Source organism: Nicotiana sylvestris, chromosome 10, assembly GCF_000393655.2.
Source record: "Nicotiana sylvestris chromosome 10, ASM39365v2, whole genome shotgun sequence".
Taxonomy (NCBI): Eukaryota; Viridiplantae; Streptophyta; class Magnoliopsida; order Solanales; family Solanaceae; genus Nicotiana; species Nicotiana sylvestris.
In genome coordinates, this window is record NC_091066.1 from 15,181,906 (window position 1) to 15,201,118 (window position 19,213).

At 39.5% G+C, this 19,213-nt stretch overlaps 1 protein-coding gene across 2 annotated transcripts; it reads right to left on the minus strand.

Moving 5' to 3' along the window:
• Nucleotides 1-5,354: 5,354 nt before the first annotated feature.
• LOC104212217 (diacylglycerol kinase 1) lies at nt 5,355-14,576 on the minus strand. Of its 2 annotated transcripts, none has more exons than XM_070160218.1 (8): nt 14,498-14,576; nt 10,262-11,774; nt 9,134-9,500; nt 8,892-8,968; nt 7,243-7,362; nt 6,812-6,976; nt 6,238-6,375; nt 5,355-5,811 (listed from the first exon to the last, which is right to left on the minus strand). In XM_070160218.1, the coding sequence occupies exons 2-8, from the start codon at nt 11,453-11,455 to the stop codon at nt 5,662-5,664; spliced, it is 2,211 nt and encodes a 736-aa protein (XP_070016319.1). In that variant the 5' UTR covers nt 11,456-11,774; nt 14,498-14,576; the 3' UTR covers nt 5,355-5,661. The 2 variants fall into 2 exon arrangements, with proteins under 2 accessions (XP_070016319.1, XP_070016318.1); XM_070160217.1 differs by lacking the exon at nt 14,498-14,576 and adding an exon at nt 14,314-14,400.
• Nucleotides 14,577-19,213: the final 4,637 nt, after the last annotated feature.

The window sequence follows — 19,213 nt, forward strand, 5'->3', positions numbered from 1 at the left end:
CAAGGCAGCTACCTCGACTATATCCGACTAAAGAAGCTCCGAAAATCAGCAACCACCGTGCCCAGAAATACCTGGATCTGCACACGAAGTGTAGAGTGTAGCGTGAGTACAACTAACTCAATAAGTAACAAGTCTAACCTTTGGGCTGACAATAGTCACGAGCTTGAACAATACAGTCAATATACAGAATTAAGCAGTACAGAAATAATAGAAAATATGACAATAATATCTCAAAGAAAACTCATAATCTACAGGTACCAGTACAGGAATATAGACATGTTTCCAGGTTTAACAGTTAAGCTCAACACAAATAAAATATGTGAAATCTGAATGACATGAGGAATATGACATCTCTATATCTACATGCTAATATACATATTGTATGTGATGCAACACAATGAAAGCCTTACGTACTCACACTCTTAGAGTATTCAACCTGACTGTCTCAATTCTCACTCATCAAACTCAATCACTCAGCACTGTATGATACCCGCTGTGACGTGCAGCCCGATCCCAGCAAGAATTAGAAAAAAATGCGCTCACTATGGATGTGCAGAATCCGGAGGGGCGGATCCTGCACAAGCGCTAATAAAACCTGATGCGACATGCTGCTTGATCCCATCGTGAATCAATAATACATGTTGCGACGTTCAGCCCCATCATGAGTCAATAGTGCCCGTTGTAGCGTGTAGCCCGATCCTATTAATATCACTCACAAACAGGTCTTCGGCCTCACTCAGTCATCAATCTCTCCAGTCTTTCGGGCTCACAACACTCATGCCAAGCAACCCAAATCAATTATACATGATGTGACAATGTATGATAACAGAAACTTAGATATGATATGCAATGATGAATGCGAATGAGATCATAATTGCAATTAAGCAAATAAACGACCATTATGGGTCACACCGGCACCGGCACATAGCCTAAACATGATTTCTAACATAAATCACAGCTCAAGTGCTCTAACACATAGAGTACAGTACTACACAGTTTCATGGAATCGATTGAATCACAATTCTTACGATGCACGCCCACATGCCCGTCACCTGGCATGTGTGTCACCTGAACACCAATCACATAGCACATAATTTTAGGGATTCATACCCTCAAAACCAAGTTTAGAAGTGTTACTTACCTCAAACCGCGCAAATCTCTACTCCAACAAGCCCTTGCCTCGAATCTAGCCATAAATAATTTGATACAATCAACACGAGCTATAAGAATCAATTCTATATAAAAATGCTAAGTGCTTCATCAAAAGTCAAAAAGTCAACTCAAAGTCAACACCGGGCCCACGTCTCGGAACTCAACAAAAGTTACAAAATCCGAATACTCACTCAACTACGAGTCCAACCATACCAAATTTACCAAGTTCTAATCCCAAATCGTCACTCAAATCCCTAAATTTCACTCTCCAATTCCTAACCCAAAACTCCCGAAATTTCACCTCATAAACACACAAACTAGGTGAGAAATTCAATGGGTAAACAATATTATTGCATAAAAATGATCAAAAGTGACTTACCTCAAGAAATCACTTGAAACCCTCTCAAAAATCACCTTAATTTGATCTTGCAAAGTCCAAAATGATTAAAAATATCAAAACCCTCGAATTTAAACACTGCCCAGGCATTTCCGCACCTATGGAGCCTAAGCTCGCATCCGCGCTCCCGATTTTATGGAGAAAACCTCGCTTTTGCGAAACCTACTTAACAGCCAAACTCGCGCACCTGCGGTCCCAGCTTCGCACCTATGTGATCGCATCTGCGAAGCATTCATCGCTTTTGCGACTCCAACACTGCATGTCTAAATCCTCTTCTGCGGTCGACCATGCGCAGATGCGCATCCGCATCCGCGGAAACCCTTCTGCACCTGCGACCCCCAGTGTCCTTCCTCCTCTTCGCAGTTGCGCTAACAGAGCCGCTTATGCCGCTACGCACCTGCGGCCAATCCCACCGCAGGTGCAATGACACCAGATATGAAGCACCTCACATAACACTTAAGCCAAATTTGATCTGTTAACCATCTGAAATAAACCCGAGGTCCCTGGGACCTCAACCAAATATACTAATAAGTCCAAAAATATGATACGAAATTAGTCGAGGACTCAAATCACATCAAACAACATCAAAAACACAAATCGCACCCCAATTCAAGCCTAACGAAAACTAAGAAATTCCAACTTCTACAATCGATGTCGAAATCTACCAAATCAACTCCGATTGACCTCAAATTTTGCACACAAGTAATAAATGATACAACAAGCCTATTCCAACTTTCGAAACCAAAATCCGAGCCTGGTAACCACAAAGTTAACTCTTGGTCAAACCTCTCAACTCTCCAAACTTTTATTTTTTCAACTTTCGCCAATTCAAGCCAAAATCAACTACGGTCCTCCAAATCACTATGCGGACATACTCCTATATCCAAAATCACCCTACGAAGCTATCGGAACCATCAAAACTCCATTCCGGAGTCATTTACACACAAGTCAATATTCGGTCAACCTTTTCAACTTAAGCTTCCAACCTTGGGACTAAGTGTCCCAATTCATTCCAAAATATTAAGGTTGTTCAAAATCGAACTGAAATCGTTAGCCGAACCAAACGGATGACTTATTGGTATCGGATTATCGAGGTAATAGATAGTGAATGAATTTAGATTTTATAATTCACGGCTTAAAGGTTCGGAGTGGATTACTCAACTTTCTTATTAGATAAACCTTTAACCCGTTAAATTTTTATATTTATTTGTTTACCCCTATATATATAAAGTACTATTGAAACCCTAAATGACTAAAGTATTAAGACACTTAGCTCATATTATAGCATAGTAAAGTAATAGCAACTTGTTACTACATTGTTGCATAAGTAGTTGATTTTCCTTAGAAGCTTTGATAGAAATCAGAATAGAGGAAATTGCAAGAGCAATGACCTTGTGCATTTGACTAGTAAAGACAGATTGATCCTCTTTTTTTTTGGGGGGGGGGGGAGGGGTCGTCATTTGAGCAACTTCAATATGCTATAAAATTATTAAGACCCACAGGCCTGTTAAGCTGCTAACAGGAAGTTAGTCAACAAAATCACCCATAAAAAAAATCCATTTCAATATTGTACCAAAACTTTTCTATTTGGTTTAGCCGATAAACCGTCCGATAATCGCCCGATAATCGTTAATTCGATACTAATCCTCCCCTTATCTTATTGGATGGCTAGCGGATTACTAGATAAGTCGAACCGTTAAGTGTAATTATTCGCCCGATCCGATAAGCACCCCTACGAAATATCCCGGAACCAAACCAACTACCCCGGCAAGTCACATATCAAATATTGAGCATAGAATTGGCAGTAAATGGGGGAAAGGGGCTACAACACTCAAAACGACCAGCCGGATCGTTACAGATACATTGTCTTCTTGTTAGTTTCTTCATTTTCATTCTTTTATGTTATTTTTTTTCATTTTCATTTTCTTTGTCAATGTCTATTGTAATTTTCTTTTCACTTTCTCTTTGAGAACTTTTTATAAGTTAGTACTACTTGACATATCCTTTAAGACTACTTCTGTAAATAAGAATCAAAGGAATCTGTGTAGAAAATAATAAAAATGAAGTATGACCGCAAAAACTTTCTTTATTTCCCTTAGTATTATTATAGAATGAGAATATATATATATATATACTTTATAATTGAAGATACTTTTATTTGGACGATGACTTGTCTGTTTCTATTCCTCCCCTTTTTTTGTCTTTACTTTTTCTGCTTTCCCCCTATGTTTCTCTTGAGATTAAGCCAAGCGGTAGTTCTTGCTTATTCATATTAATTCGAACTCAATAATTCTTTGTTGGTCCTAGGAAACTTATAACTAGGTAATTTTGATGCGCATTGAGATGGTATTTAACGGGCTAATGACATCCCACTTACTTTTAAAAAAAGCGTAACACCATAGAAAATGATAGAAATATAAAAACCACAAAACTTACGGCAATTCATACGACAAGATACTGTGTCCATGCTACGCTATCAATGAAATAATATCATGTAATAATTAGTTTTATCTCCATTTTCTTAGAATGATATTGATATTTTACTATTTGGTACGGGTGTCAACTGTCATATTGATAATTTTCTATTAAGCCTTAATATTGTTTTACACTCCTAAATCCTAATAGGTTACTTGTATTGATATTAACAAAACTTGTACGGTTTTGTAACTAACAGCAGAGTGATACATTTAGTTGCACTTGTATATATACAATCAACTAATATTCTTGTGCCAAATTTACAGGTGAATGGACCCATGAGTTGGAATCAGACAAAGGGTGTGTATACAGGCAATTATGATTTATATACATCAATTGATTTTTTTTTATGTTAGTAACTATTAAGTACTACTTCTTTTGCAGGCATACATCATGAAAATTGACAATGATCTATTAGCCATCCTAATAAAGACATATGTTAATCGAATTTCTGTACTAACTTCTCCAAAATACTATTTCATTCGAAAACAAGTTCTTAATAAGTATGCAATTGTGAAAAGGCGGAAGTTACAATTCTTTAAGGCCATGGCACGGACTTTAAGACATAAAGTATTTGTAACCATAGCCCACATTGCTCATATTCAAATATATTTGATATACTCAGTTTGAGCTTGCACTTTCTGCTTTGTAATTTTTTGTAACTCATCACAATTATTCTAATATTATTTACATCATTTTAAAAAATTTATACTTATAGCATTGAATACACGTGTTTGAAAACTAGTAAATCAATAAGAAGTGACTATTGGCATGTAGCTTGGATACATGTAATATGTACTCTTCTTTTAGAAACAACTAATAGGTTAATCGGGCGAGAAGAAAAGAGAAATAAAACTCATAAATAAGCGCATATGCACGTTGAAACTTTTTTCCTATGAGTTTAAATTATATGTGAAAACAATGCAAAATATATATATATATATATACTATCAATACAATTTAATATGTCTTTCAGGTTAAAAGATCATTACTGTCAAAAACAATTAGTCCTTGTTATCGCAAATAGCTTAATCTCATGGCATAAAAAAATATTACACACCATAATACTTAAACTCTCTGCCTGTAACTTCTAACAACATGAAGGGCGCAGTTATTGACCAAAGGGAAATTATTTTGATGTCTTAAAGTGAACAAATAAGTAGGTTTTCCAAATAAAACATGTATGGACTGGTAGATAAATCATCATACAAACTAGAATTGACAAAATCATACTAAAAGAATCTAATATGTAAGATAAGAAATGTCAAGAAAACTGAAGCATTGCGGGTTTGATTGATAGAGAACCTTAAGGTCTTTGGAAGAAATCAGATCATCAAAATTCCAACTCTATCCAGAATAAACATTGGTGTAGCTCATAAAACTCAAATTTATCTCATATTTAAACACGCCGCTGCAAAAGTCACCTCATTTAGAAGTCTTTACACCGTGGAGTTCAATATACAAACAAGCTTCAGATAGAAGCATTCCAAGTCTTCTTGATATTTCACAAATGAAGTGGGCGAACCTATGCGATGAAGCAGAAGATTGATTTATACAAAAAACACAGTAACTAACAACTTCTGCAATAGCTGCAGCAAAGTAAAAAATCAGTGTGCCTGATCGTGTAAGAAACACAGCTAAGACAGTCTGATAGCCATTTCTTGAAGAAGTGCTCGCTTCTGTGATGTATTAATTACTTGATTGGATTCAGCATTCTCAAGCACATCTGCAATTATGGCTGCTGCATGACCTAGAGGTTCTTCTGCTGCTCTCTTCAGCATAAAAGCCTATAAAAGATAAGTGTCAGATATGTGTGCATATGTATGTCTGTATGTGTGTAATAGTGTAGTAACCTGAATAAACTGCACCACCATATCACCAAGCAACTTGGGTTCGGGTATATAAGCCCAACGTTATCTAAAAGAAAAAAGGGGGAGGGGGGAGGGAATGACAACGAACCAAGAGAATGCACCATAACAAGCCTAAACATACATCAATTTCCCTCAGAAAAGACTATTTTCCATGCGTTAAAGATACATAGAAATGAATTATAAAACTGAAATTTCCCAGTCCCGCCACTTCCAAATCGCTAGAACCTTAAATGCATGATGTTAGGATAACTATTAGATAGTAATGCAGGCATGCCAGATACAATGGTCTCAGATCCATGCTTCAGCGGATAAAAATTTAAGCACATTGTTGGGGAAGGAAACCTGTCCATGATGTGTTATCGTCAATGTACAGGGTTGCTGATTCCAAGGTTCTCCATCTACTTGAACAGGAAATGCAGCAAAAAGTTGAATTTTAATCACTTGTCCTTGTGCAAGCCGCCGAGCTTTGGAAAGCCCCACCTGATTGTAAGAACAATGCTTTTATCACACAGGTCCAACATTTAAAAGTAGCTGGAAGATAAAATAAACCTTAATGAAACTTTATGTCAGAAACAACTGCATTCTCTAATCAGATTCAAACAGGAGCAGTTGAACCCAATTCAAAATAACCCCTCAACAAAAACCATCAACTGTTTCTCCTTCTCCATTTACTTACGCCAATATCTGCAACAACTCTTGCCCGGGAACTACTGAACTACCAGATTTCTTTTATTAATCAAGTAATGAACTACCAGATATAATTATTGGTCAGAATCCAACTAGGGATATGAGCACAAAATAACAGCAAAGTGCTTAAACGAAATCACTGAACAATATTGAAATATCTCTCAGGAAACAAAGCTTCGAAATGATGGTTACTTTTACCACATCACCTCAGGAATTCCCCAAAATATACCTGAAGCTTCCCAAGATGCCAGGTACCAGAAATGCTAACAACCTCCAGCATCTTATCGTGCATGGATTGAGGATCAAGATTATCATAGCTTTCATCTTCATTCTGCCACAAGTCTACTCCGCCCATGTAGCTCCCGATATTAGCAACAAGAACACCTTCTGCATCCTAGAAAGAGTAAAGAGCATGATCGTTTCACCACTGATCCATTAACTAGCAATTGTATTTTAAGTAGTCTCCAGACAAGATAATCGACTAAAACATCAACCACAATTACCTCATGTGTAAAAGGTTCAAAAATATTAATAACTACGAAACTTGCAAAATGAATATGTTATACGACAAGAAGTCAGTATGTTAAATGACTAAAAGTAAAAGTTCAAAAGCATACAAATTTTTCAAAAGGATTTTGTAGCTGCGTATTTGACACTTACCTCAGGAACCTCAATCTCAACACCATCAACCTCCACACGAACTTGCCATGGAAAATCTGCAAATGTCCTATCCATGATACTCCTGGCGCCTTCTCTGGCATAAAGGACTTTGTTCATGAACTGCAACAATGTTGCCAAATATTTTCAGCGCCGACAGAAATACACATCGACAAATATATGAACTTAAATTAATCAATTACACAAAAAACTCCTACAAGAATAAAATTCATGACCTCAATCTCTGAATACACATAAACACAATTTACTATTACATAATACAGAACAGACAAACAAACAAGATTAAATCTTAAATAATTATTAGCATCCACAAGAACCACCTCAGATGAGAGAGTTCACTAAGTAGGCAACTTACTGCGGGCTAACTTATTGTAAGAGCTTGTCAACTTAACCCACTTTTGGAAAGAGCACAGGAAAACCTATATAATGAACTCACTGAACTGGATTTATGTAAAACATGAAAAGGCATAAGAATTCATGGCTAGCAAACACCATGTCATGGATACTCAACTCTCCAAATTTTCAAAAATTTAGATATATCGCTTGCCCCGAAGTAACGAAGCTCTGGAATCTCTAAAAGAGATGAATATCAGAAACACAAGGACAAATTATTATCAACAATGTGCATATAAAGTTAAATGCTACTGTATATGAGAAGACATGTTTTAACAGGGATGCAATATAAAGCAACTGTTAAGCAGTGTAGATCGGCAGGTGCCACCAATAAACCATGAAGAAAGCTCGAACGAACACATTGAGAACTAATTCAGTGACAATCAGAAATGTCAAAAGCGAAGCTTGATATCTGAAAAAGATTAGCCCGAGAAACTGTATGCAAGATAAGATTTTGTCTTTCTTTTATTGATGAACAGAAATGCATGTTAAAACAAGAAAGCATTCAGGTCTGAGATATTAGAGTAGTCATTAGTCAAGTCTAGAACATCTGGGTGAAGTTCTTATTTCATTTAAATATTCTGTCCTCCAGAACTTCTCCTCTCCCCCTCTGAGAAGACTGAAGAGCATATTACTAATGGCACCTGACTCTATTTTCAGCAGCCTATTGGAAAATGGTCTGACAACTGTTCTTTTACACAAGCGCCACAAGTGTGGAACCAATATCGAAGAATAAAAAGTAACTATGAAACGAAACGCCTTCAAGACTGAGTGCACTATAATTAGGCCAAAATACCCTCAAAAGAAACTAAAAACTCTTTGAAAGTATAGCATCAAAGCAATAGCAAAATTATAAGGTTTACATCGAGCAAATTTGTTTGTTTTGGCATCACTTACCATTTTATAATATTAAATAGTTGTATTTTAAACAGAGACGTATTTTTTTGTAGCTTTTTGGTGCAATCTGGTAATTGAGCATGATGTAGATGGAATGCTAGATACAATAGAGGGTTTCCACAACCTGTAATTATGCCTGATGCACTGGCTTAGTGCATAAATTTATAATATCTTTAATTACTTAACAAAAAAAAATATTAAATAGTTTCAGGTCTTCCATCAAATACATCAATTATCAAAGCAAAACTTTGAAGCTACAGACCTATTTGGTATCATATCAATCCCATTAACCCATTTTTCATGCTTCACATCCTCTAAAAACAAAAAGATATCTGCATTACCTGATTGTAGAACTTTTCCGGGTTTTCCTCCCTCATATTATGGATTTCTAATGCAACCTTTGCATCACAACCAACACCTGGAATATCAGTTCCCAACAATCATCAAATTCTATATCTAAGAAAGTGAGAAACTCATCATAATATTTCCAAGCAAAATATTCTAAATTTTTTCAGGTCACAGAGAGATAATTTACATTTTAGATATCAGTATTATCTATGACATGAAGAGGATATCAACATACCAAGGTAGTTGTTCAAGAACTTTGGACGTTGAAGCAGCTCTCCTTGTTGGTTCAAGATTGAAACTTTCCAACGATCAAGGATGGTTACCGCTGCTTGCTCTATATCATGCAAAAGTGTGCAAAGACCTCCTTGCCTCTCAACTGAACCCAAGCCACCTCCCCAGGAAAGAACTCTAGCCAAATCATTTCCCGTCCCAGCAGGAAGTATTGCTACTGGTGGGGGCGAAACAAAGTTTTGTTTATCTATAGCATTTAAAACCCATCCAACAGTACCATCTCCTCCACAGATGAGAATCCTGAAGTGAGGAACCCTTCTGAATAGATAAAGACCTACTTCTGGTCCTTCAGTTGAGCTCAACTCAAAGACCTATTTAGCATATCCACGCAACATCAGATCAAGACACTCGCTCACGGACATCAAATTGTTGAATCTACTGAAAGGTAGACTACACTAAGAGTGTTTTTAGTAAAATAACAAATCGCCTTCCATGTTATTCATTATGAAGGAGCTATAGTTAAGCTGGCATAACAAGTAGAACCCAAGAAACAGCTATTTTACACTAGAACTCAGTAAAAAGGGAGAACTATAACTTCATTCTATCTAATCCTCTCCCTTCACTTTGATAGATACCTGTATAAGTCAAATTTTACAATCCTCAATAGTCAATTCAACTGAAAATGAAGATTAATGAGTCTCCTTTGACAAATGCCTTATAATTATGCCATACTAGCATGTTAAAAGATCAGGCTATATGTATAGATGGTGAACACGTAATAATTATCAGTTGAAAGGTGCTCAAACACTTAGAGATATCCTAATAAAGTATATGTTATTATTCAATAAGACGGACAAGTGACTTCTAATAGCTACGAGCTCCCCAGGCCCTTTAAAGGACAGCAGAAGTAGTTTGTCAACCAATTCGTTTTTTCATAACCGAGGGCCTGTGCCACATGCGCCTCTCTCTTTTTTTGGGATATGGTAAACCCTAATTGGTCAACTAAGTCATTTTCTTATGGTAGTAACATTTCTTAACATGCAAGTAATCCATGCATAGATAGAGGAAGAACACATTTCCATGCAATTGTGCCAAAAGACTAGCTGAGGGAGCTTGCTCTAAATGACCTGACCTGCACAGGATTTAATAAAATGTTCAGCCGCTGCCTAAGTGAATCTCCTCGCTGAGCTCCACTTTTCTTGTTTAGAAAAACTAGCAGAGGCCTAGCATCTGGAGGCAAATCAGTCAATTCATATTTCTGTTTCATCCGTATTATCTGAGACTCATCCTTCTGATTGATTGATGAACTCCTCTTGAAGCTGGGTATAGATACCAGCTTTTTCAGAACACTTCCTTGTTGCTGATCTACAGCCTCTTTATGTATGCCACCATTACAATTTTCCTCTACTTTATAAGTACCATTTACTTGATGAGTATCTGCAGTGCTTTCAGTGGTTGTGTCACCAGTATTATCACCACTGCCTGTGTCAGCGGATACCTCATTTAAATGATTTTTATTTTTGTGTTTGTATTTCTTGCTTTGACTTCTAATACTAGCACGTACTGAAGATGCAATTTCATTGGCTCCTTGTGTGATAGAACTCAGCAGTCCACCAGAGGACGTCCTAGTAAACTCTTTAACATGAAGAGGCGATAAAATAAGCCTTCTGAAAGGGCCCAGGTCACAAATATCACCAGTTTCATGGAACATATTAGCATGGCAATCAATGTGAACCAGGCGCTGACACCATAAGCAACACCATATAGGGGAACCCCCAAGAAACGAACTGCTGCACGGCTCTTCACAGTAGCTGCAGAAAGAGTCATCTGGTTGATCTGCTACCTCTGTCCACCGAACTGCCCACTGATGTACCACGTGCTTATATCCAAACATTGATCCACATTTGCAATCCTTATGAGCACTCGATGAGCAACTAAGATGAGCTGCTGCACCACAAGTGCAGCAGCAATTAAAAAAACTCTCTGATGCCACCATTGGTCCAAGAGTTTGAGATGGCGACATGGACTCTAAGCAGACACAGCAATTTAAACTTTTCCCTCGAGATATGGATTCCAAAGTCCAACTATGAGAAGCTACAGGGACCTTATACCTGGCTTTCGGGTTTTTCTTTGACCTAGCTATAGCTTTCATCCAACTAATGTTTACATTCTTTCTCCACTGGAAAGCAGTGTAAATGATAGTGAGAATCCCGACTAAACCAGAAATGAAACAACAGAGAATAAAAAACCACGATTCCGCCATCTCGGAGGGATTTTTGCTGATCCAGCTAGCAAGTGGAATATCTAATTCTCGATAGTCTTCCATTTCTTAAATTCTATATTCCCTTAATGCACAAAACATCTCAGAACATAACCTCAAGTAACAAAATAACAGCCAGAAAGGGCATTAACCTAACATATATAATTGCATTATGCAGCTTCCACTGAACACCTATCTGAAGCCCCACAAGCTGGCTATGAGTTCCCTGAGGTCAGTTATCTTGTTTCTCCAATAATCACATACGTTCCAGAAGTACTCAGGTGATGGTGGTTGTACACTCCAAATTTGCAATCCTGCTTATTTTATTCGCCATCTCAAAGGGCTTTAAACCTTTCAATAAAGGTAGCAAAGCCAAAACAATACCCTGCAAGTAAAAAGAATAAAAGTTTCATCAAACAGGTTCAAAAATTACAACCTAAGTTCTTGTAACAATAGCCTCTCTTTGGATTGCAACAGAAACAAAAGTAGCTTATTACTCCCTCCCTTCTAGAAAGAATAATGGACTTCAGAGTACGAGCTAAAAGCATCTAATTTTTGGTCTGAATCCGGACATCAGACATCGACTTCTCAATATTTTTGAAATGTACTTTTTACATAGTTAGAAACTACATATAAAGTACTACAAACCACAAAATTATCATCATCAAAAATATTTAGAAGATGTTAGAAAAAGAAAAACAATTAGAGTCAAACAAAAAATAGTTTTATTCCCCAAATAGTAATAGTGTCACATAAAATGGGACAAAGTAAGTACTGCACATCAGTCTCCCACGGAAAAGAAAAGGCAAAAAAAAAAAAAGAAGATGCTGTTGTCATTGAAAAGTGTGAAAAGAGATTGGCAACCTGGCAAATGCAATATCTATAATTGGGTGGCAGACGGACACTTATCAATAGTGTCCTTGATAGTATTCCAACCTAGTGTATGTTACTTTACCCCATGCCAGGCTCAATACTAAAGCAGCTAGATAGACTAAGAAGGAGATTCTTAGGGGACGGAAACAGCACAACCCAAAAGTTCTCATTGGTGAAATGGTCTAAAGTAATTCAACCAAAAGCTCAAGGGAGTTTGGGAATCAGAAACCTGAAGTATCACAACAAAAGCATGCTAATGAAGTGGCTTTGGAGATATGGGCAACATGAAGCAGGTTATTGGAAGAGAATCATAGCTGCTAAATTTGGTGCCCAAAATAATTGGTGTACCAAGGAAAGCACTTGACCACATTGGGTGGGAGTATGGAAGCACATCAGCAGCCACAACCGAGATTTTTTCCAGAATATATCTTTCAATGTTGGAAATGGTTTACACATTAGACTCTGGAAAGACAAATGGCTTGGCAGCACAACCTTAAAGGAGTCCTTCCCAAGAATATATCAAATTGCATGCAATCAGGATGCATCAATTGCTCAGTACAAGGATGGAAATAGCTGGAACCCCATTTTCAGAAGAAACCTCTCTGACTGGGAAATCAATGTCCTACTCACACTCTTTACAACTTTGGCAGAATACAACTTTGACATACACCAACCTACAGAATCTTGTGGGGAAGATCAAAAGGTGGGAAGTACAACGTCAAGGCTGGCTATGAACATTTGTGCTCTCAGAATGGTATTTTAGAGGACTGACCATGGAAGCATGTGTGGAAGATTAGGCTAAAGATTTCCTGCTTTTCCTGGATAGCACTTAAGGGAGCATGCCTATCACAGGATAACCTCGGAAAGAGAGGCACAATCCTAGTGAACAGATGCTATCTGTGCCACCAAAGTTCAGAGAGAATGTCAGCCACCTATTTCTGCATTGCCCTTTTACAGCTGATTTCTGGAACTTCTTCTGCTCTATTTTTGGTTTATACTGGGTCATGACTCAAACAGTCAAGGAAGCATTTATTAGTTGGCATATTTAGAGAGTGGGATAAACCATCAAAAGGATCTGGAGAATGATCCCAGCAGTAATTTTTTGGTGTGTTTGGACTGAAAGAAATCGCAGATGTTTTAATGGAATGTCTAACTATGCATCTTCTGGATACCTTTATTAATGATAATTACTTACTTCATCAACAAAACAAAAAAAGATGCTCTTCAATCCACTACTCTCACTATATCCAAGTGTTACACTTACTTCTCTAATCAAATCACGGCATAACGGAAAATATGGCTTCAAAAAAGTATAAATAAGTCTGTCAAGCGGAAAGATAGTACTCTCTCTGTCTCAACTTATGTGGCACTCGTTGCTCTCTCCCCAAAAAAAATAAAAATGATACGTTTCTATATTTAGAAACAAAAATGTTCATGGCTTGTTTAGACCACAAATTTCATGTCTTACTTTCGTTCTTAAACTACATGCCCAGTCAAACATGCACACATGAATTGACACGGAGAGAGTACTACCTAAAAAGGTAGTTCCTGATAGTATATGAGGAAACTGGAAAGCAATCAATCAAATAAACAATCAGACTGACCCTCACTATCCACTTCGCTCTGTTTAGGCAATATCAATCCAATACTGATAAATAATTTGCCATTTATGGGCAAATTAAAGGATTCCTCAAAACCAGAGTTTCTTTAAATGAATTTATCTCTATGTATAAGTATCCAAACAGAGACTAAGAAGGTGATATAGGAGAAAAATAAACATAGAAAATTGAAAAGCACGCCACGATCTTAATCACAAAAAAAAAGGACGGAATATATGTGATCACAAAATCAAAAGAGGAAAATTCGTACCAACAACATCTTAATCCAAACAGCAAAAACGTCACAAACTGATAAGAGATCGAATCATGTCTAGTGTCTGCAAAACCCTAGCCGATGAAGAAACAAATGCGCTGGAAATGGACAGAATCAAAAGCAAAAGTGAAGCAAAGCAAAGTTTGAGCAAATGGAGAATTAAACTATATTTAACTTACTGCTTTGGGTTTGCTTCTTTTTTTTTTTTAAATAGTAAGATTCTTTGAGATTCTAACTCATGTAATATTGTATTTGGAGATTTGGACGTATGTGACACTTTACTAGTGAGAGAGCGAAGTTTTGGAGATTCTAACTCAGTACACGTGGACTCATGTGACCTTCGGTGTGTGAAATTGGGCCTACCATAACCACGCTGCTTCGTCAGTAGTATGGAGCTTCCTTAATTTTTGGTGAGACAGTCGGCCGCGGGCCATTGCCGTTGCAACTATTTCTGTACAGCAACCCCTCCCCTCCCGTAAAAATTGCACCGGTGCTCTATTTGGTTGCCCAATTTAATCTATAACTAATTTTTTTTAAAAGTTTTAATTTGTACTTTCTTTTTAGACAAATTCATCCCTCTTTCTCCTCCTTATTTGACCAAAAGATCTTAAAACTTTTTTGATTAAAACAATTGATACTAATAATTAGGTTAATCTTAGTCAAACATAATAAACTCTAGATCTTGAAATGAATCGGAAAGTAATGGATAAAATGAAATAAAAGCGAGCAATCTTAATTTATCTTTGTTATTTCCTCTTTTGTGATGCCCAGTAGGTCATCGATTTTACATCCTTTTTAGAAGGAAAATAGAAGGAGAGGATATAGAGAGAAAACGAAAAAGCCCCCCCCCCTCTTTGGGGATGAATACTTAGACCGAAGTAGGTCGTGATGGTCCTCGCTACCCCGCCCTTTGGGCGGGGTTCTAATTGGGTCGGCTACTGTGGTCAGTTTTTGACCTATACAATTAGTCCCTCCGTCTGTCGGGGTCGTCTATTGATGGTCCCGGCAGGCGGATTATGATTTTGAACACTTGGGAAAAATCTGACTGTTCGTGCCTTGGACGTAGTCTGTGGATCGAGGCGATGGGACGACGCTACAACGGTGCCCTTGGAACCGTCGCGACCGTTTGAAATCGAAGCGTTTGTTCGATTTGAAACGTCGTTCGTGGCTACTGTCATTATGACACATGTTTCCTGGTTATTGAACCGTTTCGTGCCCCTATCAGTTTCGGTTGGCGACTCTTGGGTTTCCCGCTTGGGGAATTTATGTCCCTATAAATATAGGAAATACCCCATTCGATTTGTACACTTTCTAGCTTTTGGTGGGAGAACATTGTAGATCTTCCTCTTCTCAAATACTTTCAGATTTTCGATCTTCTTCGGTTAGCCGGAAATTCACCCCTATCTCTTTTTTTTTCTTAAGCCTTTTGTTCCATTACATCGATACACATGGCTGGTAGTTCTTCCCGCATTGATAACCCTGCCGCAATTTTAGCGTCAGAAAGTGATGTCTCTACTCCCGGAGGAGTGGAGGTGATAGAGGAGGAAGGGATTCCGACAGCGGCCGAAATACTGCCTCGTCTTGGAAAGCTGTGGAACGATCGCCACAGTCTCATCGGGGAAGAGCCAGAACCCGCTCCCTCTGTTATGACTGAGGCACATATTGGGGGAATGAGGGAAAAATGTGGGATCCCTGGCCATGTTGAAATGTTGCTGGCGGTGGGAGACGATATCATACATTTTGATCCGGGTTATTGTGCATCTCACGCCTACCCTTCAACGTCGGGTATACGCTTCCTCCCCCCCTCCGTGGTAGATTTCTGTCATTTCTACGAGGTGTGTCCGGCTCAACTTTTGTCGTACTTGTATAAATTGTTCCTCATGTTGATCAAGTTCGCGGAACTCGCTGGTCGGGAGATCACTTTGAGACACATGCGTCATCGAGGGACGAAGAGCTTGGTGGTGAAGATGGACGACAGGGTCAACCGTCGCTTCTATAAGAATTATTTTTATGTGCGGAAGGAGCACCTTGTGGCGGATCCTGAAGGATTCCCTAAGAGATGGAACTTTGCACGTAAGTTTTTATATTTTTTGGTCGGAATGATAGTCGACCGCTTCTCTTTAGGCGGTATTGAACTGTTTTTACTTTTGCAGCTGCGAGACTACCCCATGCGCCTGTTGACGACATCCACGACTGGGTGAACGCCATTCTTCCTCATACGGCGGGAGTTCGTATATGGTCGTCCTTCTACGAGAAATATGGGCGTAAGCCCCTTAATGGTAAGTAGTTTTACCGCAGTCTCTGCTTTCCGTTTTGCAATTTGGCTTTATTGTTTATATGGCGTTCTATCTCTAGCAGGTAGAGTGCGAAGGGCAAGGGCTCCTCCTCTTGCGTTTAGTCAATCGGCGTCCTCTACTCGGCCCATTTAAAGGCCTGTTGCCCGACCTACGACAACGGTTGCTCAAATTGATTCTGCGGTCGTGGCCGTGTGCACGGAAACTGTTCCTCAATCTGGGGGCCCGGCTTCTGCTATCTGCCCAACGGGGGAGCCTTCCCGTGCTGAGGATGGTGAGGGGTCGTCAAAGACACAATGGGTGGAGTTCGAAACGGCTCCGTCAACCGTGATATGCTTAGAGGACGACGACCCCTTAATGGAGTCAAAGACCGGGAATGATGCTAACCCGTCCGCAGAGGTGGAACCGGTCGCCGCGATCAATCCATCGACAGAGATTCCGGCCATTACGGGTGACCAACAGACTACTACAACGGAGAGTCGGAGTCCCGAGGTCGCTGCTGTTACTTTGGATAGGCCTTCATCTTCTAGACCGAGTCGTGCCCCTTCTTCGGCCGCAGAAAGAGGAAAACGCGTTGAGGTCAATGACTATGAATCTGAGTCTGATCTTGATCCTGATGATGTCAGGATGTTTGAAGAGGGCCTTACCCGTTCGGTGGTACATGTAGGAGGCTCGTCCCGTATACTTGAAATCTCATCGGATATCAACCTCCTAGGAGATACAAAAGATCTGGTGCAGCAGTTTGACCTTTTGTGCTCCGCCGCCGAGAGCAAGGCTCTACGGGACGTTCGTGATATTGATTTGATGCATGAAGTGGCCGCTATGGGCATGAGGGTAAGTTTCCCTTTTCTTTTATGCTCTTCATTTTTGCGACTTAGCCTTAACCCATCTTCTCATTTTTCAGACGTACAAAGTAGAAATTGAGAGTGCTTGTAGGGCTGACACTCGAGCCAAGATTTTCCTGACGATGTAGAAGAAATATCGACGCTACTCCAACAAGTGTCGTGAGATGCACGAGCGGATGAAGGCGAACGCCGGTGATCGATCCCTTAGCGAAGAACTGGAGAAGAGGGATCAGGAATTGATGTAGGCTATTCGCATGAGCAGCGTGCTCGAGGAGCAACTTCATGCAAAGGACGAAGAACTTGAGTTGGGCAAAGGGGTTGCCTCTGAGTGTAAGCATCTTCAGGCAAAGGTGCGGTCGATGCAGTCCGAGATGGATCAGAATGCCATCAAGGTCGAGGCGATGAGTGCGGAGTGGGTGGGAAAGTTAGCTGAACTGGAGAGAAAGGTTTCCGGGTTGGAGAATATTGAGAGTGCTTGGGCGTCGGCTTCAGCAAGGGCGACGGCTTTAAAGGACACTATCCGCATTCTTCAATCCGAGCAGGAATCTGATAGGGCAACGGCGACGCTTAGGGAGGCGAGGCTTGAAAAGCGTATTGGTGACATTGACCGGGAAGCGTCGGTTTTGGGGGATCGATTCGATGCTCTTGAAGCCGAGAAGGCGCAATTGTTGGCCCAAGTCGAATCTGCCTCCACCGCCGTTCCCCATCATCTACATGAGCTTTGGGTACATGTGGAGGCCTAGTAGGACATATATAAGAGTTTGTGGGAAGCGGGTAGTGTTTCTGAGGCTGCATATGAAAGAGCATGAGTAAAGGCACGAGAGGCTCGTGTTAACTGCGAATACGATCCTGCGACGCCGGGGGCCGACGAGGATGTTGATGCTGAAGAGGTACTTCCTGGAGATGGTGGTGAGGAGGACGGCGGTGATGACGCCCGAGTGAAAGAATTGTTTATCTTTGTGCTGTTTTTTTGTTGTCTTTGTGTTGCTCTCTCTTTATTTTTCTTTGGACTTGCCCGACTTTTAGCCTTATGTAATTGGTGACTATTTGCGCAACTGCTTTAAATAAAAAGAAATTTTCATCGGTGTATGTCTTTTGCGCTTCTCTTCCTTTTCCTTTGCATAATTTTGGCGTGAAAATTCGGATTTCCGTATGGTCTATTCCTAATTTTCAAGGAGTTTAATCTCAGCCAGATTGAGTTGGACTTCGTCGTGTGAGTCTGAATGAAGTCGTTGAACTGCCCATTTGGGCAAGGTCAACATGTGACTATTTGCTTTGAGCGGATCCGCTCTTAACTTGAAACGGGATTTTATAACATAATAGTTATTTCGGATGAGGCTATTCATAACTTGGGTCGTTCGGGTCGGATCAAACTACCGTTAGCAATGGCCCTTGGTCTTAAGGGTGTTATTTCGAACTTTCGTCGAAATGTTAACTCGTCGTTGTTCGGTCGAGGTCGAACTCTTCTCTTTAGCGAAGGCCATTGGCCTTAAGGGTGTTATTTAGAACTTTCATCAAAATATTAACCTGTCGTTGTCCGATCGAGGTCGAACTCTTCTCTTTGGCGAAGGCCCTTGGCCTTAAGGGTGTTATTTCGAAGTTTCATCGAAATATTAACCCGTCGTTGTTCGATCAAGGTCGAACTCTTCTCTTTGGCGAAGGCCCTTGGCCTTAAGGGTGTTATTTCTAACTTTCGTCGAAATATTAACCTGTTGTTGTTCAATTGAGGTCGAACTCTTCTCTTTGGAGAAGGCTCTTGGCCTTAAGGGTGTTATTTCGAATTTTCGTCGAAATATTAACCCAGCGTTGTTCGATTGAGGTCGAACTCTTCTCTTTGGCGATGGCCCTTGGCCTTAAGGGTGTTATTTCGAACTTTCGTCGAAATATTAACTTGTCGTTGTTCGATCGAGGTCGAACTCTTCTCTTTGGAAAAGGCACTT